Raw genomic sequence first — 25,384 nt, forward strand, 5'->3', positions numbered from 1 at the left:
GATGTCTGACAGACTGAGCTCTTCACCCAGCTGCCAAATTTAGGTGCAGAGTCAAGATGACCTTTGCTGCTCTCTCTGCTTTTAAAATATTCTTTCTATTTCTGTTCCTGCTCCACACAGTTTAATTCCCTGTCCCGCAAGTGCTTTTGTATCAGACAAACTGGTAGGACCCCAACTAAGGCAAGAGTCAAGCAACACCAGTGACCTTCTCTCCCTCACCATCAGCGAGCACTGCAATTGCCTTAACTACATCTACATATTTGATCATTTCCTTTGACCTTTATCTTTCCAGCTGCACCCTTTTGATCTGACAGAATGTCCCTGCCAAATGTGAATTCTGTCATACTCTAAATCCCCAAAGCAAACACACAAAGAGAAGACTGAAGGAGGGTTTCTGATAATTTTACAAGAGCTAATGAAAGGGAAACACAGTCAGTCTGTCCCACGGGCAGCAATCATAGGCATAAAACCCTGCTGTGCTAGATCCTGTGCTGGCAAAGTATTGTAATTAAAGTTATGCCCATACCTGTCTCACCATACAAGCACAGCAAACTGAAGGCAAACTCCAGCTTCTTGGGGATTGTCTTCCCTTCTGTGCTGTTCATTATGGAGTAAGGTGATAGCCCTTATTTGTTTGCATAGGTATCTCACATGGTTATAGCACAGCTAAAGTTTTTCAAGTCAAGTACAGATACACAAAAAGGTCTCCTGTTTTAAATAACTAAATCATTTTATCTTTGACTTTTATAGGAGACCTAGTAGGTCTCCTATAAATAATCTGCAATGTATCAGAATATGAAGTTAGTATATGAGAGTCAGGTTTTTTTCTTTAGGTCAGATTTCTATAATAGTACAGCAAAATCTGTGGGCTAAAGAAACTCAAATAGCTCAAAAGTATCCAGAACATGATCTCCAAAACACAGTCTGCTATTCATTCAAAACTAACCTGGGTGAGGCTCAGAATAACAGCACAACAATGCTGAGACACTTCATAGGGCAAAAGATGAACTAAATCACCCAATATGTCTTTTTCTGCTATTAACTGTGTGATACAAAAACCGTAACAAAGTAAGAAGAAGCTATTTTATACATGGATGTGCTTTATCAAGCCACAGAGAAGCTGTTTCTTTACAGAGCAGTGTAACTTTTAATCATCTTATCTAACAAAAGCCTTAATGAATGTCATCCTATTCACATTGAGTGAGACAATTTTCCACATCAGATATGAAAAATAGAGCACTGGACAGGCTTGTTCCAAGACAAAGCAAATTCTTACACAGTTTTCAGGTTCGCTGGCAAGGAATTCACAGATGCAAGGAATCACAAAGTAGTGATACTTGCTAAAAAACCCCTCCAAACCTGGAACAGCAGAAATGTAGAAAAATACTTGTGCTGAGTAAAGCCTAAAAGCCCTGAAAGCTCAGGGTACAACATTTATCCCTGAAGGCCTGGCAGCATCACTTCTATAAGGTGCAGCAGTAAGAGCACTTCTGGAATTTAGTCTTAGACAACACATTCTACAGCCTAGAACAGAGGCTGGCAAGTTCTAGAAAGACCTTATTCAATCTCTCTGAAAGTTGGGACTATCACAATCCAGCTCCATCTGAGCACAAGTCAGCAAAGTGCCCTTGTGGCATCCAAGGCCAGCCCTATTTTGGGCCCCATTATCACATCTGCAGCCATCAGGCAGAGGGAGGGGATTCTTACCCTCTGTTCTGCACTTAGGAGGCTGCATTTAGGGTACTGTGCCCTATCTGGGGCTCCCCCACTACAGGACAGACACTGACAGCCCCAGAGCATGTTCGCTGGAAGGCAGCCAAGGTTGTCAGAGGGCTGCAAGACAGAAGAGGAGATCAGCTGTGAGAACTGGGTTTGTTCAGCCTCAAGAAAACAACACTAAGGGGACACTTTACTGCTGCCAACAGCTCTCTAAGGAATAAAGGGAAGGTGCAGAGAAGCTCAAGTCAGAGTTCTCTCATAAATGCACGGCAATCGTATGAGTCAACAGACAAGACGGAACATGGGGAATTCTGTTTATATATACAGGAAAAAGAATTCCCATCAGGATGGGGAAATGCTGACACGCATTGCTGAGAGAGGCTGGGTTCTCCAGCCCTGAACACATTCTAAACTTGGTAAGACCCTCAGCAGCCTGCCTGGCTTGACCTGCTCTGAGCAAAGGTCTGGAATAAATGACCCTGGAGATGCCCTCCAAACAAAATTATTTCATGAACCTTCAGCACTAGGCCAGCTGCAGGTTCATCTTGCAGAACTTTCAAAAGGAAGATCACACTTGTTCTAATGCAGCACTAGAAATTTTCTTAATGTCCACTCTGAACATCCCAAACTGCAGCTGGCAGCTGTTACCTCTTCTTTTACCATCTGCAGGGAGAAAAGTTTAATTCCACTACCTTTCCAAGTTTCCTTCAAGTAGGTGCAGGCTGCAATTAGATTGGCCTTTAGTTCTCCTGTGCCAGACTGAACAGGCTCAGCTCCCCCAGTGCCTCACACCACAGGGAAACCATGACCTGATGGACCTGGTCAGAAGGTTGCAACACTTTCCCTGTGGAGACAGGCTGAGAGCTGGGGTTGGTCAGCCTGGAGAAGAGAAGGCTCCAGGGAGACCTTACAGCAGCCTTTCAGTACTTACAGCAGGCTTGTGAGAGAGCTGAGGACAGACTGCTTAGCCTGTTGTGAGATAAGAGACAGTGGTTTTAACCCAAAAGAAGGAAGATTCAGACTATATATAGGGGAAGAATTTTTTACAATATGAGTGTTGAAACACAGGAACAGGTTGCCCAGAGAGGTGGTAAATGGCCCATGCCTGGAAATGTTCAAGGTCAGGTAGGACGGGGCTCTGAGCAACCTGATCTTGATGAAGATGTCCCTGCTCATTGCTGAGGGGTGGGACTGGATGACCTTTAAAGTTCCCTTCTATCCCAGACCATTCTGTGACTCCATGCAGCACTCACGTACTCTGCGGGGGACACTGAACCCTTCCTAAATCAGCACACTCTGCTTTTCCCCTTATTTGAGATAGAAGTCAAAGATAAGGGATAGATTTCATCAAGAACACAAGTCATGCAGTAAATATTGTTTTGGCTGACACAACAGCTGTCCAACAACCTTGCATTGCCAAAATCAAATGAATACTTGTTAAATCATTCCTGTTTCTTCCCACCATTTTACTTAAAACTTCACCCTGCGACTAAAATTCTAAGTTGCTTGTTTTTGCTGAAATGCCCACCAGCTTTACAAATCAACTTTATGAATCAACTTAGAGAAGAAAGCCTTTCCCATATGTCTCATAAATTGGACTCATGTACCAGGCTCCACAATGAAGCAGACGGGGGTAAATAGTGGGTCAACTTGTACCAACTTCAAAAGCTTTCAGCACAGAGAATCAGGCGTTTTGTTATGCTAATTGTTCTGATTTGCTAGAAATAAACATGCCCTAAAACAGCTTAAATAAAACCTCAGAGGTAGGGAACAGTTGGCAAGCCCTGAAGGTTCTGCTACAGAGACGCAACAAGGAACATCTGACGTTCCCTAGGGCGCTGTGCTTGATGCTTTATTTTGCTAGTATTTTTTTCAAACTGCTGTTTAATATAAGACAATGTCAATGAATCAATGCAACAGGATCCTGCGTTAAAAAAAAAAATCATTAAATGGCTCATATTTATTAAAGTGGAAGCTCTGAACTCCCATGTTACAGAATTTTGCAACTACAAGCTGCTTCACAGAAATGTGATCCAAGGAAAAAAATATGGAGCAAATTAAAGCCACAGACTAATCAGAGTTGTGATAGACATCTGCTGCCCCTTCCATTTAAATGGTAGGGTGATGGTGCTTACCTGCATAACCCTACTCGAACAACCTGGTTAAAATAAAAAACTAAAACCAGAAAAAGCCCCCAACAACACCCACTTGGCTAGTAGCAGGGTTAAATCTGGGAATGTGACTTGCTGTGGTTTGTCATTTCTCTACTTACCACAAAAAAAAGTCTTATTTGGGATGATACACTTCCCCACTTACGTTCTGGGCTCCTACAGAAGCCCCAAGGCACAAAAGACTTCCCTGTATTTTCCTTTCTCTGCCCATTATCAAGGCTTTCTAAGCAGGGATGAAAGCCTTGACAGCTCTCCTGCAATCAATCCAGCAGCAGGACTCGCACGAGGTACCAGCAACAGGGATCTCCAGAGACAGCAGCCTAACTCCACATGGGCACTTCCCAGAGCAGCCCACAATGTTGTGGAAAAGAAATATGCAGCAAGATTACTTCTGATCTTCACCTTATGCTAGAATTGTACTATCATTCTTTTCTCCTCGTTTCAGTCTTTTTAAATAGTTGCTCTAATCCATGTCTTTCAATTAAATGTATGATACAGTGTCAAAAAATTAATGACAAGGCATGAAATACAAAATTACCATAAACATTTTTAAATGGCTATAGGCTTAATCAAAAAAATGCCAAAAACCCCATCACACGCCTCCCCTGTAATAACCAGCTGTTCCAAAAGAGGAACTATCATACAATTAGCTGGTAATAAATGGAGTTGATCAGGAATGCTTTTGGACTCAGTTGTAGGCAGCACCTCACTTTGTGTGCTGAGGTCAAGAAGTCTGCACTAATTGCATGTGCTGATAACCCAAAATTAAGACAATTCGTTGGTACTGGTGTATTACAAGAAAACACTGCGTGACCTGAGGATTGAAGAACAAAAAATCCAAATGAACCAAAGGGCACAAAAGTCATGCACTTGCTTGGGCTAACAAGGAGATGTGCAATACATGGGGAACTGACCCACAGAAAAAAGAGAGGAGGAAAACAACGAGAGTTACATGCAAAATGAACACATTTCAAAAATAGGATACATCTGAAATAAAGGTAAATGTGATTCAGACAACATTTCTGGGAAAGACAGGGACATACTAATGTCCTTGGGCAAAACACTACTTAAGAAGTGCTACTAACAGGGATAGATTTTATACTCTTCCACCTATATTCACTCATTTCTGGACAAGAAGACAAACACTGTATCCTTCTAAAAGCTAATACATGCCCCAAACATATCAGCAGCATGACTATTTCAGCAGAAAATGATTTTTCAGCTCTAACAATGGTATGTAAATGCAAATATTTATTTTTAATTTCAGTCTCCTCTGAAATGTACTTTTCAATTTACAAGACTGAGTGTAAAAAACTGACCAGGAATCATTGAGGGTGCCACTTAATTAAACATTTTGAGCAATAAATTAACTTTTCCATGAAAGAGAACTGGTAAAAATGTAAAATCCAGGTGTATTTGAAACACATTACTCCCATTTCTTCTAACTGATTTTGTACAATATTTTATGGGAATTTTAAATCTTTTAGGGATGACACCCTCCCAAACAGAGAAGAGAGCAATTTGCCCCACTCCACTATCCCCTCAAATCTGTTTGCTTACCAGTGGATCTAGTCTCAGTCAAGACTCAGCCATTGACAAAATTCCCAGCTCACCTTTGTGCACTCATACATATCACAGTGGTAATTCTATTTTCTTCTGTAGAATGGAGGTTGAAAATCTGCTCAAACTTTGCCTGTTAACTTCCAAACACCATTTCAAATGGGTGTTTGATTTATTCTGAAATAGCAGCTTGATTGTTAGGAAGCTTTGTCCTGGCTGTTTGGGTGGAAGTGGGTTGTACCCAGACATGCCCAAGAGACATGAGCTCTCTGAGCCTGGATAATCCTTTGGAAGAGGTGTGAGTAGGTATCAAGTCTGTCAAGTGTGAGCTAGGAGACCTGAATCCCAGTGGAACATGGAAGAGAAAGAACTGGTGTAAAAGGTCAAATTCCACCACAGTAATGTGTGGAGCAAGGGCTTGATCCCAAACTTTGGTCATGTTGCTAGAAGCAAGTGTCCATAGAGCCCTTCAGCTTGAAAGAGAGTCTTGTCTTGTAGAACGAAAATAGCTGTGCATGATTTTCTCATTTCTTTCCATCTGCTTCTACAATGGCAGCTAACAAATGTTCTTTTAATGTTCCACTACAGGAAAACATGTTTCTTTTCTGAATTTTCCTAGCTCTAGAGTAATTTCTGAGTAGCTGAGAAATGGGGGCTGACAAAGGGCTGGTGATTTGGAGTAAACCTACCCCAGTATGCACCAGACCAAACCAGGCTCCAGAGGTGGAAGGGCCTTCCACTACCCTGGTCATCTAAGAGCTGGCAACACAGCACCTCTGTTTGGGAAAAGATTTCCCAGTGAAAACTATAAACCAGTTTATTCCTTGCATGGAAGGAAATAGCAAGGTCTATGCCCAAATCCCAGATGGCTCCCACCCATGAGGCTGAAACAAACAGCAGTACTCTTGCTTAGAGGATAACGGCAGCATGTACGTCAGGAATGCAGGAAGCACAACACTGTTATGTTGGAAATTCCTTCCTGAATTTGTATGCGATGCAGGTTTTGGTGATTAGTATTATGCAGAAGAAAGTGAAAAGAACAAAGCAAGAACACAATCCATTCAGTCCTTACCAAGCATATAGAGAATCTGAAGGGACTTGACTTAAATCCAATTATAAAATGTATCAAATCTAACAAGGGCACTTGACTGAGGATTTCCCACAGAGAGTAAAGCATCAAGACAGACTTGTTCCCTTTTTTTTTTTTTTTCTTTCCAGTACCATGAAAAAGGAGGAAGCTTGTTCTTGTTTTCCTTTTAACATCAAGAGGTGGCTCAGGAAGAAATGTGGATGCCTCATCCCTAGAGGTTTTCAAGGCCACATTGGATGAGGCTCTGAGCAATATCTTCTAGTGGAAGATGTTCCTGCCCATGGCGGAGGGGTTGGAACCAGATGACTGCTCTCTACAGCTCCCTGAAAGGAGGTTTTACCTGGGGAGCTGGGGAAGTCTCTTCTTCCAGGCAACCAGCAACAGGACAAGAGGAAATGGCCTCAAGCTGCTCCAGGGGAGGTGCAGGCTCAGGCTGGACATCAGGAAGAATTGTTTCACAGGAAGGGTTGCCAACCATTGGAATGTGCTGCCCAGGGAGATGGTGAAGTCACCATCCCTGGAGGTGTTAAAGAAATGACTGGATGCGGCACTCAGTGCTGTGGCCCAGGACAAGGTGGTGATCAGTCAATGGCTGGAGTGAATGACCTTGGTGGTCTTTTCCAGCCTAAATGATTTTGTCATCTTTAAGGTCCCTTGATGCCTTGAGAGGCTACCTAGAACAGAGTCTAGGCAGTGATAAAGGAATAAAGTAAGTATTTATTAAAAAGCCCTTCAAAGGATACACTTTGGACAGCACAAGAGCCTGGCCGAGGCTACACGCAAGATGGATGATGGGTCACACGTTTTCATGCTTTTATAAGTTTTGGTCCATTTACATATTGGGGTTAATTGTTCAAATACAGCTGCAGGTTATGAAGTCCCATCCTCCCAGACTGCTCTCTTCAATTTGCTGTTGTTTATACTTTTTGGGCTGCAAGATAGCAGCACTTTGGCTGCACTGAAGCTGCACTCATGCCCTTGGTTCTCAGGCTGGAAAAGGACTGTTTTGGTAAACTAAACTGTGCTAACACCTTATATGAAGTTCAGTTATATACTAATACAGTACATACTCTGGATAATATGAAAGCTAAAACTAAAGTCATCACCTTCTATGATTCTATGAAGTGGCTTCATTAAGTAAGTTCTAAGTCACCAAAACCAGGCTGCAAAATTGCTTACAGTAGGCTGTGAAGTCAACAGTGATATGGGAGTATTCTACCAGATAAGGTAAAGATTCATACTCTGGATAACATGAAAGCTAAAACTAAAGGCATCACCTTCTACGATTCTATGAAGTGGCTTCATTAAGTAAGTTCTAAGTCACCAAAACCAGGCTGCAAAATTGCTTACAGTAGGCTGTGAAGTCAACAGTGATATGGGAGTATTCTACCAGATAAGGTAAAGATTCAAAAAAACCCAAAATAAATCACTAAAGAGGCTAATCATCTTAAGATTTTGTCCTACTTTAAACTGTATCTCAGTGTTTTTCTCTCCAGTTTCTGCCCTAGATGATAATTCAGGGAAGCGCAGGTTGGAAACTGTCTGTGACAATGGGGTGTAACCCCACCCCCTGGCTGATGTGGGAATACTCATGGCAGCAACACCAACTCCATAAATCCGAGCTATTCTTCACATCCTAATCTATGGATTAGCCAAAAAGACCACTGTCAGCAAAAACCGCTCAGTCCCTAAGAGCTTGTAAGAGAAATGTTACATTGATGTATTTCTTACTACAGCCTTTAAAGCCTGGGAGATCCCAACACAAGCTGAAGACTAGACCAAGATTTAATACACACTGGATTTCTCTCATATAAACAGGTATTTAAGGCACAAATATTCTAACATAATAGGCAGCAATAGAACTATTTAAACACAGCCTGCCAGTGCTGAACTCGATTGACAATCCAGAACCCTCATGTCTCTGAAGTACTTCACAAAAAATTAAATTACGGAGCTCTTTCTTTATAAAAATAGTTACATAAATTTATATGCACCAAGAAAAATAGTCACAGCTTAGCATTCATTAGGCTGCAAAATTTTCTTACCAAAACACCTCACTCAAACCAGTTACCAGCAGCAACTGAGAATTACACCAATAACCAAATGTTTTGTATTTGGGAGTCTGAGAAAAAAAATCTGGAAACTGGTGCTCTGGTCGGCTTTTGTACTTGGGAAACACTTTTTGCACCATTATCATGGAAGGCTTGATTCAAATTCTTCTGCAAATTAAAATGTGGAGGCATGAACAGGAGTGAATTAATTACATGTTTTATGGGCGAGATCCTAGTCAGCTCGAGGCTTTCAGATACAAGTTTGAGCTCAAATTCGTAGCTGACACTGTCCAATCATGACAACTAATTTCAGGTAGGTTTGACAGGGATCTCAGATGACTAAACTTGTAAGCATTCCACCAGCACTTGTTGCGTGACTTTGGCACAATTAAAAAGAAAGTCTTGTCCAGTTTTGGAGAAGACTTAAAATCTGTCAGATCCAGTTCAGGTGCAGAAGCACAAAGCCCAGCCTCCCAGACCAACTTTCATGTCTTGGTCCTAAAAATTGGTCTGTTAGAAGTTCAAAGTCTTTTCATCATTCACTTAACCTGCTCCCAGAGGGAAGAATTCAACCCTTTTACTTTCTCTTAAACCTTGATTCTGCAAGGTAGACAAATCATAATAAGCAGAACATACATTATATTTGACTCCCTCCAGCTTTAACACTGCCTATGTGTGTACACTGCCTGCTTGTCTGGCAGAAGAACCTATCACTGAGGCAATGTAAACAAGTTCAAGTGGTCTTGCTAAATGCAGAAAGCTGGCCCAGTTTACACAATTTTTTAACAGTGTATCTTATAATTTTGAGTACAATGTATTGCCAGAAAAAACTAAAAGCTTTAAAAGTCATATTTTATAAAGCTATGTCAGGTACAGCAAAGTACAGAAATGTTCTTATGATGTTAATGAAGAGACACCTGTGAATAAATTAGTATTAACATGGTTTTGTACATTTAAAAAATTATAGCACCTAAAAGCTTTAAGGCATCATTTCTTTTGACTTATTCCATAGTCATTAATTTGAAAATCAGAGCAGAGATAATTAGATAGTGTGGCTACAGACCAAACTGAGATATTTCACATACATTTGTAGACAGGCCTTTTCAATTGTTTCTTGGCTTGCTACTAAAGCTGAACCTACCTTCTTGCAAGGTAACTCTGCTAGCAGACACACAAAAAATTTAAAATTCAATATTTTTAAATTAAATATCTACCTGAGAGCTTCATGAGGAGCTCAGATGCTGCCTTGACTGACATGTCCTGCCTCATCACATCTGCCTGTGCTTCTTGTGGCTTGAGTTTCTCTTCAGGGACATTTGGAGCTGAGGCTTCAGGCTCTTGGCTGAACACATAGGTGGGCTGAGACACGGCTGAACTTCCAGCTTCTTCATCCTTAGGCTCCTCTTTCACTTTAAAATTAGGAGTCAAGGGTTCTTTTTGATTTGCAGCTGTTAAGAGAGGGAAAGAAGTGAGACTTAGTGTAATACATAATCCTGGAACAGCTAGTAACAGAACGAAGCCATAACCTGAGAAATGCTAGAGCAGGTACAGGCAGCAGACACATCAAACTATGCTCAAAGATGCTTCAAGGGTCAAACAAACTTCTCCACCTTTTCTACAAAGGGGCAGTTTTGAAACACAACTGCATGTACCAAAGCTCAGAAGAACATTCTCTCACTTGTTTCCCCCTACTCCTCCTAAAATCTCCTCCCTTGTCATTGGTTTGTACATTTTCTACAGGCTTGGTGGAAGTTAAAAACCTAATTTCACCTAAGGGCAAATTTGGCAAAGTCCATGGGTATGACATACTAAGGTTTTAACACATGCAAGAGAGGCAAGATATGAAGATTAGGAAGATGGAAAATCTAGGAGGGGAGTAAAAAGGAAAAGAGAGCAAATTCTCAGGTCCTAAAAGGTGCTGTATTAAGAGAACTGAGGGATTTTCAGAAGACAGCTCTGCACTGTTCCAAGCTCTATACCCAAAAAAAGAGAGTGAGTTTAAAATATTTCTTTCGAATACTCCTCCTAAGCAGCTGTACAGCCTCAGAGGAGGGTAAGGAGACTTCAGGGAATTGCTGAAGATCTACACATTGAGCAGCACTTGGAGGGTCTTTCTGATACCTCTTGACAGTAGCAGAACCTCTGCTCAGTGTTTGGTTAAAAGGATAAAACCAGAACAGCTCCTAAACAATACTTCCAAGCCCAGCCAACAAAAATTCATGGGCAGAGGCATGACAAGCAGAAAGCTAAATAAGTATTTTTCAAGTAAATCTTCTAATAATTTTTTAAATGTTTAACCATGAAGAGATACTTCTTTTCCTGTCTCTTGGGAAGACCTTTTCTTGGGCAAAATATCACTTTAAATTCCCAGTAACACACAGCAGATGACTTGTTGAGTGCCTTTAACTTTGGCAAGTTTACATTTTTCCCACCTCTCTAAACTTCTGTCTCTACAAACAAAGAGCACTGTGCCTGACAAAATCTGGCAATATTTGCCTGTTTAAACCCTTGGTCTACTTTCTCCTCCAATTCAGTTTCTTACCTACTGTCTCCTCACTTTTTTGGCTTATTTCCTGAGACACTCTCCTTCTCAGCACCTCCCCAAAATTCCAAGAGAACCCAAATTCCTGCATCTTACCATGAAGTGCTCATCATCTCAGACACATGAACTCTAAAATATGAGGTACAATTACTATTGTTATCAGAATTAGACACTTACATTTGCTACTTTGAGACTTTGTTCATTTCCACACAAGTCAAATTTTTTATGTTTGTCTTTTGGGGTATGCTAATGATTTTTAAAGCTACTGCATTACCCTGTAACACAATGCATCTTTTCAATCTATATTTCAGAGTTGTTTGATTTTCCTCCTTGTTGCTGAGCAAGCCATTACCAAAGAACAGGATTAAGGCAATTGGTATAAAGAGTGCACACATAAGCAACATGCAGATACACATTAGTTCTAGTCACTTCAGGAATTACCTTACCTTATATCTAGAATTTTTAACATAACCTATAGGTGCTTTTACCAGCACTAGGAATTGCTTTTACATTTTTTATTTTTTAAAGAAGAGTGAAAGCAGAAATATGAAACATTAAAACATGCTTTAAACCATAAAAATACAAGTTAGAGCTCTCAAGCCAATCTTAACTTGACTAAGGTACTAGCAAAAAACTTCCATCTATCTTCTTTATCCTGGCCTCAGTCTATTCTGAGGTTTGACCTGGGGTGATAAATGGTCACAAAAACAAAGAGACCCAAACCTCCTCTGCTGAATTACCTTCTTCTGTCCTTTGCTTTTAAAACATGCCACTCCAGCTGCTATGCTGATATGAAAAATACCTCCACCAGGACCTGAGTGCAACTGAGAGAGAGCAGTCTGCCTGAACTTTCAGAGAACACTGGGGAAAGAAAAGGTCTTTTGAATTTATTCAGTTCAAAAAGGTATTAATTCAAATTTGTCCCAGAAAATAAAGGAAGTATGAGTCTGAGTGAAAAGGTAAAGATGACCCACTGAGAACAACCATTAACCTGTGGACCCAGCCTTGTTGCTGCCATGAACCAGGGCAGAAAATGAGCCAGGTAGAGCAAGCATGACAGGATGGGTGAGCCTACACTCTTCCACCATTTAAAACAGAAGTGATGTTAAACTTGCAGAGGTCAGTGTAAGTTTGCAGCCATATGCCATGGCAAAAACATCCATAAACAAACAGAATGTAACAGAACTCATATAACATCACAGACTTAAGCAAGGTACTTATTGCAAGAGTTAGGTGCTATAGAATGCAGTGGCAGATGCTTATTGCATTACCTTACCACAAGAAAAAGGATCAAAAGGAATGCTTTTCAAAGAAATTAGCATTTTTTTTAAACCCTCTTATCACCAAGTTAAAAGCAGCCATTGTGACCCAGTCTAAGGGCAAGTGTAAGTTGGTGCCTTGATGCTCTTCATCCCAGGGAATCCTCAAACCCTACTAAGATGAAGACAAGTTCTAATAGCTCAGAGGACCAAAATTTCAAGGTAGATCGCACCAGAGTTTAAAGAGTTTAGTGACAGTCCAGTTCTTGGCCCCTTAATTCAGGGAGAACATTGAGGTGCTGAAGTGAGTCTAGGGAAGGGCAACAGAGCTGGTGAAGGGTCTGGAGCACAAGTTTTATGGGAAGTGATTGAGGAAATTGGGGGTGTTTAGCCTGGAGAAAAGAAGGCTTGGGGGCCACTATCACTCTACAATCCCCTGAAAGAAGGCTGTAGCCATATGGAGGCCAGATTTGTCCCACACAACCAGTGACAGGATAAGAGGAAATAGTTCCAAGCTGCACCAAGGGAAGTTTAAGTTGGACGTCAGGAAGAATTTCTTCCAGAAAGGCTGAATGGGCTGCCCAGGGGGTTGGTGGAGTCACTTCCCTGGAGGTGTTTAAGGGAAGACTGGATGTGGCACTCAGTGCTGTGGCCTGGTTGACAAAGGGGTGCTTGGTCATGGATTGGACTTGATGATCTCTGAGGTCTTTGCCAACCTCACTGATCCCACGAAGTGATAGATTCAGAATGAATCAAGTTTCCCTCCTTTCCCCTGTACAGCTTTCTCCTTCTGTCCCTACCCCATGTGTGATCCCTCCTGCAGTGTCAGCATGTGCTGCTAGGAGCCACTGCCTCCTCACACTTCTGAGCCATCAACCAGGGTAACAATGATAAACAAAACCATGATGATAACAAATCTACCAGCACAGCATCAGACATAACCTAAAGGAGCTCTTCATGAGATATTAATACTCTGTGTGCCCACAATACTTCACCAATGAGAAAAATAAAACATATCCAGGGTGTCCCAACCCAGAGGAAGCCCTGAAGTTGTGCCTTTGGCAGTATTACATGAAAGAAAAGAATTTCAGCCTGTTGTTCTTATCCACGTCACTGATTCTGCCTACTCTACACCTGCCTTGTTTTGGACAGAAGAGGGAATTAATAAATTAGGAAAGAAGTAGAGTCTTATTTCTTTAATTAACTGGCAGCACATTCCTTGAACTGATGATGTTTTCTAAAAACCAAACATTTCAATTGTAGATAAATCACAAAAATAGAAGAGTTATTTGCCTAATTTTTCTTCCCCCAGAAGATAAAAACAAAATCAGACAACCACTGGGTCAGTTTCAAGCCAATTGCTATAATTAATAGGGTTTTTACTCTTTCTTGAAATATATTAAAGCAAATTCCAATGTAAATGAAGACTTAAACAGAAGGACAAATAAAAAAGGGCAGGTTGTCTCATTTATCAGATCCATACATTAAAAGCTGGAGGGGTAAAAAAACTCACAACACAAAAAAGACCCCCTAAACAACAAAAGTCCCCACCACTCTTGTCTCTGTCCCATCTTGGATCCACAACTACGGACAAAATTGCTAACACATGGAGAATAGCAAGTGTGATGCATCCACTAGTCATTTTAAGGAAAACAATAAACAGATGTAAGAAATAAATATTGCAAATAAGGGGAATAAAATTTTACTATGACCAGCACTTAAAAATCCCATGACTGAAAAATCCTTAAAAAAAATTAGAACTAGACAAGAATTGAAAAGAATGTGTTGAATATTATTAAAGACTATTTGAATGACAAAATTATTACTCCCCAGAAGGAAGAGTATCTCTATCTACATACAGAAATAGATACACACATATATCCTAATTTGTATTTAATTTACATTAATTCTGAACAGCAGTGAAAACAGAATGAAGGATGTGTTGTCTGCAGACTGAATAAAAAACCCCAGCAATTTAATTTTGAAACACACAGTGAGGAAACAAAACAAACCCACATAGCAAATGAAACCAACAGGCAGGAATCTCTCAAGCACAGTGGATAATGTCCATTTGTTCCATTCCATATCCAGAAAAAACACAGATCAAAGAATATTCCAGACTGCTGATTTTTATCTTCCTGGCAACTGGAACCATTTCAGCCATTTGGCAAAAGTAAATGATGAAAGTTATAACACTTCCCTGAAACTGCCAAATGCCACAAGAAAAGCTTTGGGCATCTGCCACTAATCTGAAACACTCTGGTAGAAGCTGCAAACTCCATCAGTCCACTTAAGAGGATTTCTAAATGCTCTAAATGTTTATAACTGAAAGAGGAAAAATGGGCTGGTTACTTCCAAGCCAAGCTCAATGTTACAAGTCACAATCAGCAAGAAGCTGGTCACTGCTCCATCTGTCTGAGAGAAAAACATGAAGAAAAACCAGAATCCACAACAAAAATTCTGCCACAAAAAAAGGCTATGAGAAACAGCATCCATAGAGCCTGGGTTGAAAGGAACTATGATGAAACTTCCATCCCAGACAGTGAACTCTGAGCTGTGGTGGTTAAAATAAACCAAGGGCCTATGACAGATCAGTTCTACAGTATTTGGAGGACACAGTCCCATGACAGTGGGCATCACATCACCCTGAAGGCAGCTGTGGTCAATAAGGGTGTGACTTGAGTCATCTACTATTTTATTCTCAAGCTGTTGAAATGTCCAGGTAGGAACAGGCATTTTGCATGGAGACCATGGCTTATATTTGATGACATTCAAGAACTGGGAAAGAGGCACAAACACTGCAGAAGCAGCCCCCAGTGAGCTAATTGCTTTGCAAGAAAAAATCTATGGTATTGGAACCTGTTGGAGAACCTCCAGACTAAAATCCAATTGGGCTTATAAATTATGTTCATGTTATTAAACAGAGGCTGCATACACAGTAAGTGTCCCAAAAGGGGAAATACTGTTCTTCTGGCAGGACAGTCTAGCTGGTGCATCATTTCCTTCTAGTGCCTCTTTCCCTGGAGTATTAATATGTCCAGAGCATTTTATGCTACCTAACCCTTCTAGGAATTCTCAGTCAATTACACCTGAATTTTAAAGCTCTCTACTCTGCCCTAACTAACCTACAGGGCTATAAGGGACAGAATGGGCATTACCAATGAAAGAGCTACTCATGCCTCAAGGGTGCTCAGCAAAGCAGTGCAATGGCAGAAGAGACAGCCACAAATACGATGATGCCATGACTTGGCACCCCTGGGCTTCAGGAGATCACTTAAAATATGAGGTCTTCCAAACCACATTGCTTAAGTATACTAAAACCTGCAAGCAAAGGTTAAGAAAGGCCAGCTAAGTAAACTGATCTTCTATAAAGCTGCTCTGTGTTTAGAAAGCTGGAGTCAAGCACAATGAGACATAGCAAAGGAGAATGACCAGTCCTGCTACTGTGCCCTCAAAATCTCCCCATGTTCTAGTCCAAGTGGAAGAAGGAATCAGGCAAATTGCTAAGGCAGGAGCAGAAGCACACATCCCTCCTGACACCCCAAGATGTCTGCTGTGCAGCCAAAGTCCCACAGAGTAAACAAGGCTGGAGCATCTGCTGAAACCATTTCCTCCTTTCCAGGTGAAAACCAAAACAGCAGCAGAACACGTAAGATTGTGAGGACACTGGAGAAAAGAGGGAACAGTGAAAGGAGCAAGAACGAATTCATTGCTGATAAGAAAGAATTACTTGCAATATGGGAATGTCTTCTCTCTACAAAGGAGCAAAAACAGGGGAGAGAAATATCACCAGACCAGCCTTTATATTTGTTTAACAAAACAAAAAACAAAACAAACAATCAAAGATGATTGAACTAACAGTGTTTTCAAATCCCATTTTGGATAGATGAGAGAGAAAGGCTCATGAGCTCGGACTTCTGCCCAGAGTAATGGTGTATTCAGGGAAACAAAAGAGCCATTAGCCTAGTCCAGTCCTATACTCCAAATATAAGAGTTTGCATAGACATTAAAACAAAATTGTAAGCACAGACCTGGTCCAGAATTATATTCTGACTTCTTTTAAGTTGTATAGGACTGAGCACACACAAAGAAAAGGTGTTTGTTATTCTGCATTTTAAATTGCTGGTTTAGAACAGAGACTACACTGCTTTATCTTGCTAAATTCTATATGTTCCCTCAAAATGTAAAAAAATGACGGTGTGATTTTAAGGATGCTGGGGAATTGTGGATGCAAGACTAGAAATTGCTGAAAAGAGATTATAAGGATGATGATATATCAATAGCAAAGATTAGAATAAGATCTTATTGCCCAAGTTTTAAGTAGATGTGCTATTGCATATCAGAATTTTACTTCAAACTAGAGGTCTATATGGCAACTAGGAAAAGGTGAATCTGGAGAGACTTCAAAGAGAGAACTCGATGACATCAGGGGTATTTACACTGACAGCAGTATTATGGAATTCACAGTATTTTTAAATTAAGGACATGGCTCAATAACTGCCAGTCCTGTGCACTTACATATTCTAATTTAAATTTTACATTCTGACATAAACTACCAACTCCAAATACAGACAGCCTGGTCTTTTCTTTGGAACTTGCTACTAGAATACATACAATATGGCAATTCAATTGGATATGCTTTTATTTTATTAAAAATAGCTGTTTGAAGAGTTCAAGCCAGCCAGTTCAGCACAATCAATGGCAAATGATAAAACATTTCAAATTACTTGTGTTACCTTTAAGGAACAGAGTAATTTTCAAGAGCCAAACAGAACAAATAATCTAAATTATTAGTTAGCTTTTCCACTAATATGCTGTATGTAGCTGTCTGATGATTTACTCTCTCGTTATTTCATTAATGAAATCAGCTAATAAAACATGAATGAAGAGCCCAAATATTTTGGACAGTCACCAAAGTCCCATGGTGGTTTTATTTCCCAAAATAAAGACCTGACTCCTTGCATGACAGTGACAGCAGATATGACAAACTGAGAGAAAGCAGTTTCTAACTGGTTTACCATGGCCAGCCCCAAACCCTCAGCATTTTAGCTCCTTCCTCCTGTTTTCTTTTAAGTTTTCCATGAAAGTAACATGGGGAACATAAAAAGAACAGCAGAGGCAGGGCACACTTGATACCACTCCACAAGATGAAGATTACTCTGGCTTGCTGGAGTAATGCACTTGTTTAAACCCAGAGAGGTGGGGGAGAGAGGCCAGCAATGAAGGATGTGTACCAATTCCTGTTCCACACAGAATCCCATGGAGAGCAATAGTGCAAGAATCCCATTCATTTTGGTGGGATTCATTTATTTCCAAATGTTAAAAAGTTACTGCAGCACATAACATAGGCACAGTAATAACATCACTAGGGTACACTGGCCATTGTAGTTTGGACCACTGTGAAAGAATTTTTTATTGGAAAAAAAAAAAAAAACAAACCAAAAAAACCCAAAAATACCAACCAAAAAAACCCCCCCATGCCTGAAAAGTGGGAGGAAGGACACCAGTATTTAAAGAGATGTGTTGTATAATATCTGCCACTGAAACCTTTGAAACAGGAAAATCAAATACTCTTTAAATTAAGATATGAATGCTGTCATAAAGTTTCAACATGGAATTAATGGACTGGGGGAGGAAAACATTCTGACAAAGCACTGCTACAGCAAAATACTGGAAAAATTTAAAGTGTACAAACAGACCTAATGAAATCAGTGGAGTAAGATTTGAAGGTAAAAACATGCCCATGCTTAAATATTCTTCTCTTTATGTGTTGAGTCATCTGCTAATTGTCTTTACAAAAAAAAATCTAAATAAAGTTTCAGAGAACCCTTGCAAATTTCTTGTGAATTTAAAATCCTCTCCTACCTTAAACGAGGACCTAGAGAATTGAATCTGGGGGAAAAAAAATCAAGATTTATTCTAAGTTTTAGATTTACATTTGGTGATTTATGTTTTACCTTATTTCATAAAACACGTACCTAAAGATTTTTCTGGCAAGCAATGGCACAGAATTGGGCATGAAGTGGTCTTGAAAAAGTCACCCATACCAGTATTTCTCAATCTCTTTACATCTAAAGCTCCCCTGAGCCTTTCTGAAAAAAAAACCTGAATGCCTGTTTTAAGCAGTGTCACCAAAATTCATCTCCGGCCCACTCCAAATCAGGTCTAAACTTTAAGCATCTGTAAATTTCCCCCCCAGTTTGCATCTCTGCATCTTGCTGCTTGTTTTTGTTCAGATAACATTTCTTGCCACTGCTTATGACATCCTATGGTCCACTGACTGAGATACACAGATTTGGTCCATCTTGCAGCTTCATATGTGACCAGCCATATCTGACAGGCAGCTGTTTTTACATTTCCCCAGTAGCAGAGATGCCACAATCTCTCCAGTCAAACTATCCTAGGGGTATAAATATCTCAGCTTGGGAAAGATTTTCCTAATATTAAATTTAAACCTCACAGTGAAACAATCCTTTTTTACTTTTTGTCCTAATTACAATGATTTTATGATTATTTAATTTAATCTCCACTCTCCTGGAAGCTATGCTATGGCACATGGAAAACAAAGAAGTGGTTGGTGACAGCCAAAGTGGCTTCACCAGGGGCAAATCATGCCTGACAAATTTGGTGGCTTTTTATGGTGGAGATACAGCACTGGTGGATGGGGCAGAGCAGACTTGTGCCAAGCTTTTGACACTGTCACATGTGACATCCTTGTCTCTAAACTGGAGAGATGTGGATATGATGGATGGATTTCAGCAGGTTTCCCATGAAACTGAAGGTATACAGACTGACACCAAGCAAAGAAGAGGAGCAATAAACACTGGCAAGCAAAAATAAATGTTCATTTAGAAGATCAATAATCAATAAGAATAAATGCCAAATTCTAGAAGTCTATATATCTATCTACTGCTTCTTTCCTAGCCACAAGGCCTGTCAGAGAAGAAAATTAGATTGTTTTGACATAACTTGGTCTCGAAAAATCTGTGTTGGCTGTTAAAATTGGCATATACAATTTGAGATGTCAAAAGATTTAGATCATTGGAAAGGTAGGGCAAATAATTGAAGCTCTGATGGGTCTAACAAGACTGTCGTAATGAAGAAATCACTCAAAGGAACTTCGTTCAGCAGAGCTGAACCATCAAAACTGGAGCTAATACTCAGCCAACTCGCTAAAAGAGAATTACTTCTACTCTAAATTTATGCACTCCGTATAGAGGAAAGCATGAACGAAATGTATGTAACACAATATAAATCTCAGAAGAAATTCCCTTCTTTCTGACATTGCTCTTCCTGTGTAGCAAACTTGGTGACTGGTAGTACATTTTAATCCAAATATGCGCACATGCAAAATTACAGATACATCTTGCTCCCCCAGCGACTTTATAACATGTTGCTAGGTAACAGTGCATACAAGTCAGGTTTCAAGACCTTTAGTAAGTCACCATAAAATAACTGCATAGGCCTTTTGCATGAATAATATACATTTGTATCCTTTCTCTGATGCCAACAGAGCAGACACTGAAAACATGATCGTCTGCCAAATTGTGAACAGCTTCCCATCAACTGCTACATGAAAAGCCACACACAAATTGTTGCATGTTCGCTCAGCTTCCAGGCTATCCTCCCCTCTCCTGCACTCTACTCTCATTCCTGCTGCATGCAGCCATCAGGAGCACCACCCTCCCCAGGCCAGCCCTGCTGATGTGCAGAGCCTCTTCATGCACAGCAACCCGAATTTAAGATCGACACTGGAACAACATGTGTGGGACAGCTGTTGGACAGTGTAAGATGGATTGCGTGTCATCAAGTCCAAATTTGAAACTCAAGTAAAGAAATGTACAAGCAAATCCAAACAGACTCACCCTGCCCGCTTTTTGTCAGTCAGAATAATCATTTATATTGACAGATTATTTAATTTTTTTTTTCAGGGGGAGGTCCTGTGGCTTCTTCCAACCAACAGAGCAAGCCATTTGTGCCAGCCCAAAACACCTCAGCTGTTTTCTCTTTTCCCGGCTGGCTCCATGAAGCCCCAGTCTTGATTTCTTGTATTAACCCATTCCACTCAATTCCTCACAGAACTGTGATCCCAGAGGTATAAAGATCTGGGAAGATGAGGAAAGAAAGATTTTCCTAAACAAATGGCTGTGGTTTCACCAAGGCTGGGCATTAAGACAGAACTAATTCCTTCACTTATCTGACAATAAATTTTACTCAAATACAACTTACTTTCCATTTAAAGGAGAAAGCTGACTAATTATTTTCTGTTGTAAAGGTTTTCTCCTAGCTCCAAAGCCTAAAATGTCCCATGGGGACTGAGATCTCCTTGTGAAACAAAAGCTCCTTGAGTGACATTTTCCCTGACTTCTTTCTCTTCAAAAAATTCAAGGCCAATTTCAAAAACATTTGGCACAGAACACCTCCCCAGCATATCAACTGTTCTGAAGTATTCAGTCAAATCAATAAAAAAGCACAAAAAATATAACAGATCCACCCTAAACACATCTTACACTTCAGTCTAACACATGAATATCATTCTTACAGCAATATTCTGACAGTGAAAAAGCACTAAACACATGTTTGGCATTAGATATGGATTTCAATTAAAATAATAATAATAATTTTTAAAAGTTGCACATGAATCTCTAGGACTACTGTTCTTTAAACCGCGTTAGCAACAAAACCCAAAAGCAGTAACATTCACACTTCCCATGCATTCACTACATAGGCCTCAAATACTACTTGGAAAGGAAGGTGACCAATACTTTACTGGTCCTTTTTAACAGGAGGGTAAAGGCAGAAAACTTAAAAGCTGAATTTTTGAACATGCTGGGCACTTGGGTGACCCTCAGTGCTTTCAAACTGGAACTACAGGTATTCAGCATGCCTGGAAAATGCATCACAAGAGATTTGCCAAGGTAAACGCTACTGAACATGAAAGCCTGGATAAACAGTTCTCACTCCTAATCCCAGCAATTAAACAGCAAAACCCCTCTCCTCTCACTGTTTCCCCTTTGCCCTTCATACACCTCTGCTATCAAAAGAAACAAGAAATTATAAGATAAGAAGCTACAATGTTTTGCTCCTGGCAATTCACTGACTTAGTAAAACCAAGACAAAGTGTCTCCTGGCCTATAAAAGAACTGCTCAATTACCTGACAGCTTCATTAGAAAATCTGACGCCATCTTGACAGAGATGTCTTGGCTGAATAGTGCTGATGCTGTATTGGCCACGAAGTCAGAGGAGTCTTTCAGCTTTGTGTTGTTTGGTGCTCTGTCAACAGTGCTAAGAGCAAAAGGTGCAGCTGAGGCACCAGTGTCATCTTTGGGCTCTTCCTTCACCAGCAAAGGCGGAACGCCCCCAGCAGCCTGCCCAGCCACCTCGGGTGTTTTGGATACAGATGCTGATCCTGGGAGGTCAGGCCCCGCTCCTTCCCTCTGTGGTCCCGGGCAGGAGTCACTGTTTAGCTGTGGTGACCCCTTCACCTCAGTTTCTGGCACTTCCTCCTTCACTTTAGACTCTGTCCTGAGGAAATGTTGGTGGCAGCGCATGTGGAGTTTCAGGCTGAAGTGGCGGGAGGAGGTAAAAGGGCACAGCTGGCATTGGAAGGTCTCACCCCTGTCTTGGTGCTGATGAACCTGGTTCAGGAGGTGAAAGATAAAAGCTTGTATTAAGCCAAGTAGATTAACAGAATTGCATAAATCTCAACTCTGTTTCTCACACTGTTTGAAAAAAAAGAAAAAGAAAATATTAACTAATGAGCGAACTTGTCATTCAGACCCCAAGAACGGTAGGATTCTTTCACACAAGTCAAAGAACATAAGCCCAAGCATCAACTCAAGTGCAAACAACAAAAAAAAAGTCAGGAACATCTGTTTCTGCAGCTTGGAAATGATGATGTCTGCTTTGGATCAAACAGTCCTTACAATCAGATCCTGATGACCTGTCAGTGCATAAAGACTTCCAAGCTATAACTAATAGCTTTCTTGATTAAAAAACAAACATCACTCTGTGCAACCTAATAAAAACTGTTCAGAGCAACCCAGCTAAGAAAAGCCCCCAACCAACACAGCAATGTCCACCATTGATTTATGTATCATTAGAGTATAAACACAGCACCTGGCAATACCAAGGAGCTATTGAAACAGTTTGCTGTAAATTAATTCTACCAGAAAATAAACAGCTCTTTTATGATACAATAGAAACATGAGAGATGGTGTCTGCCATTTATTCTAGTTTATCAGTCAATTAAGGATCACAGTTAATCTTATTGCCCTCATATTTGGGCTGCAGGCTCTTTGTCATGGAGCCTGCATGCTCCAGTATGAATGCAATGCCTGCCATCCCCAGGCTTGATCCCGATTACCTTTCAGAAGGAGCTCCATACATCCATACGTAATGGCTCAGGTATTATATGAACAGACACACTCATTAAACTATATCAGCTACAGCCATATAATTATACAATTTCTTGCTTCATACAGTACTCATTAAAGAGAAGGAGCAACTGAGCCCAGCATAACAGCAGCAAGGCTGTTGAAAAATCTTTTCGCTATGGCTTCACAAATAAATTTTAAATCCGGACAGCAGCACTCCAGGCTACTCCCTGCAAAAAGGGCTGGCAAATACATACAGTTGTTCCTTACTAATGGATGAACATGTGATCAGGACACACTGGCACCAGCTGAGCTCCACACATTCGCTTTCACTTGTGACTCAAGTTGGTTGGAAACATTTCAGCGAGACAGATTTTTGTCGGAAAATGGCAATTTGTTGAATGCAAAATATTTCACCTGAAACATGGAGGGGTTTGTTGAACTCTTGGCAAACAAGGTGTGATTCCCTTACCCTACTGAGTGGCACTCTTCCTTCCTCCTGCTCCCTGGGCTTGGCTCAGAAGCAACCAGCTGTTTCAGGGATCTAAGGTTTGCTGCTACAGCTTGGGAGTCCAAAATCCCTCAGGGATGCAGATCTACACCAGGGATCTCAGAAAACCTAGCTTTAGCTAAGGCTTTCGGCACTTTCCAGTCTCCTGCAGAGCTGAGCTCTAGATCCTGAGGGTCCTGGTGCAGACACCACAGTGCTCCAGGGTAACAGCAGCATTTCCCAAACAAGGCTCTGTCAGAATTCAGGCTGGAGCTTCACACAGTGCTAGACTTAGCCTGATTAATTTCCTATATTGTAAGAGGAACTCAGTCACAAGCTCAGATCCAGGATTTCCAGTTCTACACAAGCCCTAAACTCAGGTCTGCTGAAATGTGAAGCTGGGGGATGCCCCTCTTTTTGTACTTTTTTTATTCAGTTAAGACACATTTCACCTGTGCCGTGTAACTTTTCATTCAGTGGTTCTTTGGTGGCTCTGGAGGTGCTAGACAGATAGCAAGAGAGAATTTCTCTTGGCCAGAATGACATTCTCAATACTGTCTAAGCATAACATTTACAGACAAAGCAGTTCTGGAATCTTATAATTGCACCTGACAACGACAAAAAGAAAAAAAAAAGAATGAAGCTAGTGCTAACGTAACACACATTTAAAGCAACCTTGCAGAAGAATAGCAGCACAATAAATTCTAAATATTAGCAGGTTGCAATGAAAATGCCAACCAGATTGCTAGTGTGCACGAGTGGAAGCAGGATGGTCTGTGAGCACAGCAGTGTGTGAGCACTCCTCACAGAGAACACCGAGATGTACTCAGGGCAGCAAGCACCCTCACCATGGCAACTTTATCTCTTACACCCACAGATTCTGTGTGCCAGGGTTTCTCTCCAGGATCCCCTTCAATCATCATTTCCCTGCCTATGTGTTTAACCACATCTTCCAGAGTTCCTTATCACAACCATCGATCCCATGCCTTCAGAAGGCTGTCACTGCAGCAGGCAGGTGACAGAGCCTGTGTGGGAGCCCACCTCCTCTCCCTGGGAGTATGGCATGCCACCTCTGCAATACCTTTTGTAAATGGAAGAAAATAGGAGCCACTGATTCATTCAATTTGATTTTTTTTTCTCCTGCCCAAAACCAGTAACTTCATCACCAATGGATTTCTCATAAAATAAAGAACGTTTCTCATTCACAGCCAAGGACTGACAGACTTCAAACCCAAATATTCTGAGTATTGAAAGGAAAAATTTTAGACCAAGAAAAAATAAAAACAAAAAATTAAACCAAAGATTTAGCCCCCCAATATCCAGAGAACATTTCCACCACAAGACTTTAACTCTTATTTTATTTAAAAAAAATAAATAACATTAATTTAAAAATTTGAACACTAAGACTAAGCTAAAAACCCTCTAAAGGAAAATCTAGCCCTTATTTTCTCATTCAGCAGCAGCTAAAGAGCCAAGAATTGCCATTCTTTGCCATTTGGGGGAAAGAGTCAAGGCAGCAACTACTTGCTGCAGAATGAAAAACAAGAAACCCCGTAGAGCTACACAGAAAGCCACAGGGGAGATTTAGGCCACGCAATATTAGACTGCCTGCTCCCTCCATGAGGCAGAGAATGGCTCTTATACTGTGCTAATGTTACCCAAACCATCAGATGTCTTATTTAGACTCCAAAAGGCTCTTCCTGCAAGAACCACAGGCAGGAGGAAACAAGAGTGCAGCTGGCAGGTTTTCCCCGAAGTGCCAGTCTGAGCCCAGCTGCTGCCAGATTTGGATCTCTCTGAATTACACTGCAACAAACCACAGTGCACAACCTGCTCATACACAATGCTTCTTTCAAAATCCCAGAAAACTGCTGTTTGACTTATGCCAGAACCACTTAAGAGCTTCTGGCTTTAGAGTTTATTTCCTTTAACCAGGGATGTTCTCCTTGACTGGGCAAAGGACTTGTATCATGTCAGTTCTGACCCTGCAGCCTGCCCAGTCTCAAATGATACTTTGTGGTTCTGCAGTTTTTTCAGTGTGTGCTTGCTACAACACTTGCAGTAAATTTCACAGAATTACCAAGTCCTTACAAACTTTAGGCCTTGTTTGAGGACTTGGGTACAA

General features: G+C 40.8%; 1 protein-coding gene across 3 annotated transcripts in view; it reads right to left on the reverse strand.

Moving 5' to 3' along the window:
- ZNF827 (zinc finger protein 827) overlaps positions 1 to 25,384 on the reverse strand; it is a 99,529-nt gene that overhangs the window by 39,357 nt on the left and 34,788 nt on the right. For all 3 annotated transcript variants that reach the window (XR_005953230.1, XM_041412130.1, XM_041412131.1), the window contains exons 4-5: positions 21,548 to 22,031; positions 9,806 to 10,039 (exon numbers count right to left, since the gene is read on the reverse strand). Coding sequence is in view for 2 of the 3 variants with exons in the window: in XM_041412130.1 (XP_041268064.1) it covers positions 9,806 to 10,039; positions 21,548 to 22,031 (718 nt within the window). In the remaining variant the exon portion in view is untranslated. The remainder of the gene's footprint in view (positions 1 to 9,805; positions 10,040 to 21,547; positions 22,032 to 25,384) is intronic.

The sequence above is a fragment of the Onychostruthus taczanowskii genome, unplaced genomic scaffold (assembly GCF_017590055.1).
Source record: "Onychostruthus taczanowskii isolate IOZ18803 unplaced genomic scaffold, ASM1759005v1 scaffold38, whole genome shotgun sequence".
Classification (NCBI taxonomy): domain Eukaryota; kingdom Metazoa; phylum Chordata; class Aves; order Passeriformes; family Passeridae; genus Onychostruthus; species Onychostruthus taczanowskii.